At 32.1% G+C, this 5,218-nt stretch overlaps 1 protein-coding gene across 1 annotated transcript in view; it reads left to right on the top strand.

The window, feature by feature from the left end:
* The first annotated feature begins 3,605 nt into the window (after window positions 1-3,605).
* The window catches only part of LOC108913495 (dual specificity protein phosphatase 23-like), a 29,862-nt gene continuing 28,249 nt past the window's right edge, over window positions 3,606-5,218 (top strand). Inside the window, exon 1 of the mRNA XM_018719048.1 lies at window positions 3,606-3,747. Within this exon, the coding sequence (XP_018574564.1) occupies window positions 3,665-3,747 (83 nt within the window). The 5' untranslated portion in view covers window positions 3,606-3,664. The remainder of the gene's footprint in view (window positions 3,748-5,218) is intronic.

Here is a 5,218-nt window from a genome sequence, read left to right as displayed (position 1 = left end):
TGTGACCGGGGTGGTTGATGATGTTCCAACCGAATTCCAAGAGTTGCTTTGTGGCGTTGGCTGTGTGGGGATGTGCAATGTCCTGTAACAAGAACGGTCTCTTCGTTAACATTCATGCAGAAGAGATCTGGAGATTTGCAGAAACACTGCGTTCAAGCGTTCAAGGAAACCACGTAGCATTTCGTTAATCTTGTTTCCTATCTCATCAGTCACGATTGAGGGACGTCCACACCTTTATTCATCACGAACACTCGTTCTACCATCTTTATACTCACGACACCACTTGTACACTTTAGTACGATTTAGTCGCAGTTGACGGGATTCGGAATAGTGGCACTCATTTCAACATGCCACTGCAACAACAGTTGTCAACTGATTCAGACAAATGAGCGCGCGTTCTGCTCCCAGCACCTTAGCTTTCAATGCAGTGTTGCCAACTTTTTCGAACAGAGCATCTAAGTCTTACTTTCTGGATATGCTTCTTACATATTGAGTTGAATGTTTGTGTGCAAATACTCATAGAGGGTCTCGTAGTTACACAAACAATTTATATAATTTTTAAACACTCTGTAATTGGCAAATAACGCAACTTTGGACTTAGGTATATTCAGCGCAATTATTACATTTTAAGCTCAAGATTAATGCCTGATGGTACTTTGCACATTGTTTGTAATTTTATGATACATGTACCATCCTTAGAAAAGTAAACTCACAGTTCATTTTAGTCTAAATATTATCAAACATCTGCCAGTGTAACTTGGCTGTAGTTTATTTATTTCTTTCTATTTTATACATGTTTTATTGTAACTAGGTGGAATAAGTATTATATTATATTGTATTGCATTNTGTTGTCCATTTTTATCACACCGCCATGCCGGTCGCATTGTGCGGGGTCAGGTTTTACAGTGGACCAGTTTCCAGTGCCGTGCAGAAGTGTATTTTTAAATCATCTTCGAACTGCCATTTTTGATTTTTTCTTTACAAAACTGTATTTGTAAGGGTCTCCTGTACATCCAGAATTTTTTTTGGATTAGTTCTGAATCACCCTGTATGGTTGGTAATGGGATATAACAGTTGTATAGTTACTGTAAACCATATTCTTTACTGAATTATTGTATAACTGGTATACGTGTTTCTATTCTTGATGTTATAAGTTTTAAAATAATAAATGTATTCAAATATTGTATACGCTGTACGAAATAGAAACATATCGCATATTAAATTAGGGAAATGATTCCTTGGATCACGTTAGGCCCAAAAGTCTTAATGAATCATAAGCCTACAGTTGTTGGTTTTGCAAGATAGAGGACATTAAAGTTTTTGAAAAATTTAACATTTTTTCAATTGTCTCTGAAGTTGCTTGGCACAGATGGACGTATATTTCTATATAAGTCTATCGACTATTGGCGGAGCCTTGTCATTAAAACCCTCAGAAAAACTATGTCACTGAGTATTCAGAAAAATCAATGGGCGTATTTAATTCCCTATCATATTTTTATCGAAAAAGGTCTCGGATTTTCTTTTTAGAATAGACCACCTTCAAGTTAATTTTAAAATAAATTTCCAATATTTTATGGTTTTTGACTAGTGGGCTGTTATTGTTATTGATAAACGAACATTAAACGAACAATGACTTAGTTAAGAAGTACTATTTACTTTGTAATTTTAAAGAATTTAAAATTATTATATACCTACCAATTTAGAAATGACAGATATGCATTTTATTTATGAAAAAGCAAATGGAAATTCAAACAGAACAAAAAATTTATATCAAGAAACATTTCTAAATAGAACAGTTCCAGATAGGCGTATATAGGTATACCGGGTGAAATTAATAAGCGTTTTGTAGAAAATAGATCATTTTCTCATCAGCAAAGATCGGGGTATCCCATAACAGCAGAATTGAAAAATGCTATATTAGAGATAATGATCCCCAGACTACCACAAGTCTCTTCAAGTGAATCATACTATCTGAAAATTTTTGAAAGACCATGTCCCTACCACATGCAACTTATATAAGTCCTTATTCCTGATGATTTTCGGCGCCGAATAAAGTTATGCAGATTGATGCAAAACATGATAAACCAAAATTCTTGCTTTTTTAACTAGTTATTGTTTACAGATGTGCAACTTTCTTAAATTGTCATATCTTTATGCATACGAAAATTCCCACATGGTACTTCAAAGTAGGAATCAGTATCAATAAATGTCTGGGTAGGGTGAAGGAGTTAAGTCAAAGACTTGTATGCTACTCTCGACAGCTTGTATATCTATGCCCATGCCCAAATATATTTTTAAGTTATAATAGCACAAAGAATCACACTATTCCGACAAAAATAAGTGTACGTAAGCATTTCTCAATATCCCCCCCTTATCAGAACATTTCCGCTTGAATTTTTATAACTGAAATAAACTGAAAGACATACGAGTATAATATACAAGGCGATCCATCCAATACCATAATAATTAAATATAATTAATATAATAATAACTAATTAATATGTAGAGCTATTATAGTCACCACATGTTAAGCTACAGTAGACATTGTGGGTGACTTTTAATTAGTCCCGCTTTTCTGCCTTTGATTAATGGCGATACCTATAGCAAATGTTTACAAATTCAGATCAATAAACTCCTGAAAGCCAGACAGTGAATAGTGTTTATGCATGACGGAGCACCAGATCAATTCAGTAGAGTTGTTAGTTAATCAGTTGAAAAATATTTTCAACCGATGGATTGGACGAAATAGAACTGAACCCTACCTTTGGCATGCTCGATCTCCTGACTTAAATCTGCATGATTTCTTTTTATGAGACCATTTCAAATCCACTTTTTATGAAACACAGAAAATGAAGACAACGAATCATAAGTGGATGTCAGCATCTCAGACAAATGGCAGAAAATTTTGAAAATGTATGACAGTCGTTGAGGCGAAGACTCATCGAATGTGTTAATGCCAATGGTGGACATTTTCAGCATTTTCTACAATTTTTTTTTCTGACAATTAAGATATAGTTAACTCGTATTGTTACTGTTAGGTATTTTTGGGATATTTTACTAAGTTTACTTTAAAATAAATTTGGGATAAATACACATTAGAAAGAAAATGCAAGAGATCTTTTTTATTAGAAATATACGGGGAACTTATATGTCTATTAATTTTACTGAAAGCTCGTAACTCGTACTAAAACGTAATTTTTCTGAGTGTGTTTTCTGATTTATTTTAAAATATACCGAATTATTTCTTTTAATTATAACATTTTCCCAAGTTTCCCCTCTATGTTGTAAACCAGTAACTTTAGGCCTCTAGTTTATTAAGGCATTTGGATCTAAAATTACCCATGAAATTACCCCCTTAATTTATGTCATGGACATAAAATACACCCTATACCTATATATGTTTATGTCCATGACCCTCTTGCGACTTTTAGATATATTTTTATAAAGCAAATATTGATTCAACGGCATATACAAGTTGAACAGAACTACTTTCATTACCACAAAGTAGTTTACAAAACAGCGATCCTAATATATTTACACATAAATAGTTTATTTTCATTGTCATGTACCTGGCATTGATGTGTTGGACCGTCAGTGGTAAACAATATAAATATAACCTTAATTCAGGCGCCTTTATGCAATTTCACTGTGTTCTTTGGTGCAAATGGAGCGCGAAAAGAAAAAAATGTGGTGTAGGAGGCAGTTAATAGTGAAAGCCTTGGAAATAAAAAATGAGGAAGAGTATAGGTAAGTGTAATATATTTTCATCTGACTTCGGTTCAGATAGCTTTTAAAGTTATGTAAATGGTCGTAACGAAATTGATACAAATTAGGTAGTAGGTTATTGAAAAAACTCGCAGTTTTTCACACTATAGCTTACAGTTCAAAGTAAATGAATATCTATTCTATACGTTCTCCTTAAATGCGAATCCACGAAAATGGGAAGGTTAAACAAGACATTTAAAGATCGACAGTTCTTTAATTATAAACAGTTACTGTTTTCTTTCAAACCATTAATAATAAGAAAATGTCTATAGATTTCTATAGCATATTTGATGTCCAAGAGTATACAGAGTGTTTAATTGAAGAAACATAAATAGGTGAAAATATAGAAATTGAGCTAAACTTTGAATATTTTAAGAGTAACACAATACCTCAATATAAATTAACGAAAATGTTATTAACTATAGTTATGAATTCAATGAACCGTATCAAAACATTTGGTACAGTAGTACTGCTATTTTATGATCTTAAAAAGTGACCAAGTTATCTTAAAAAAATAAACAAAAATTTTTTATTGAAGTCTCCTGATATACACTGTGTCCCGTTTTAAATTACGCATTGCAATATCTTACGGTAGCACCTTCAAGAAAAACTTTTTAGACAAAAATTGTAGAGTCAAATAAAGTTCTGAATAGGATTTTACTATATCGGGATAGCACTTATGACGTAGGATTCTGGTTGAACATTTTATGTTCTGATGGGATCATATGATGATGACTTTGACCATGACCTAGAGGATATATTTATTTATTTATATTTATAAAGGCTAGTGTTACATACACATAAAAGTGTTTACACGCGTCCAAAAAAAAAAAGAAAGTGGTAAATAACAATACACATAATGATAGCAACTGTTATACAAATATACATAAACAACATATAATTAAAATAAATAAAAAGGATAAACCACTTACTAAGATTAATGATAACATTCATATTCGAGCTACATTACTGTCAATAAAATCTTCAAAACTATAAAAGGCATTTTTTATCAAGTATTTTTTTATCCTTGATTTAAAATTATTTTCATTAAAATTTTGAATTTGTTGAGGTATTATGTTAAAAAATTTGATGGCCCAATAATTAGTACCGACCCGCGTTTTAGTGAGTCTTAGAAATTTATTACATAAGTATGTGCTCTTTCGGGTATTATAAGAGTGAGTCTCACTTCTGATTTCAAAGTTATTTATGTGTTTTTTGACATAAATAAGACAATGAAGTATATATGCACAGGGTACAGTTAGAATGTTCAATTTAGAAAACTGCTCTCTACAGTCATCTCTAAATCCAAGGTCAGATATGATTCTAACAATTTTTCTCTGAAGAGTAAAAACTTTTTTCATAGAGGGAGCATGACCCCATACTAAAATAGCATATGTTATGATGGAATGGATATAGCAATGATAAACTATCAGCAAGCTTGATATCGAGACTC

The sequence above is a fragment of the Anoplophora glabripennis genome, unplaced genomic scaffold (assembly GCF_000390285.2).
Source record: "Anoplophora glabripennis isolate ALB-LARVAE unplaced genomic scaffold, Agla_2.0 scaffold801, whole genome shotgun sequence".
Taxonomy (NCBI): domain Eukaryota; kingdom Metazoa; phylum Arthropoda; class Insecta; order Coleoptera; family Cerambycidae; genus Anoplophora; species Anoplophora glabripennis.
This window is presented reverse-complemented; position numbering and strand designations above follow the sequence as displayed.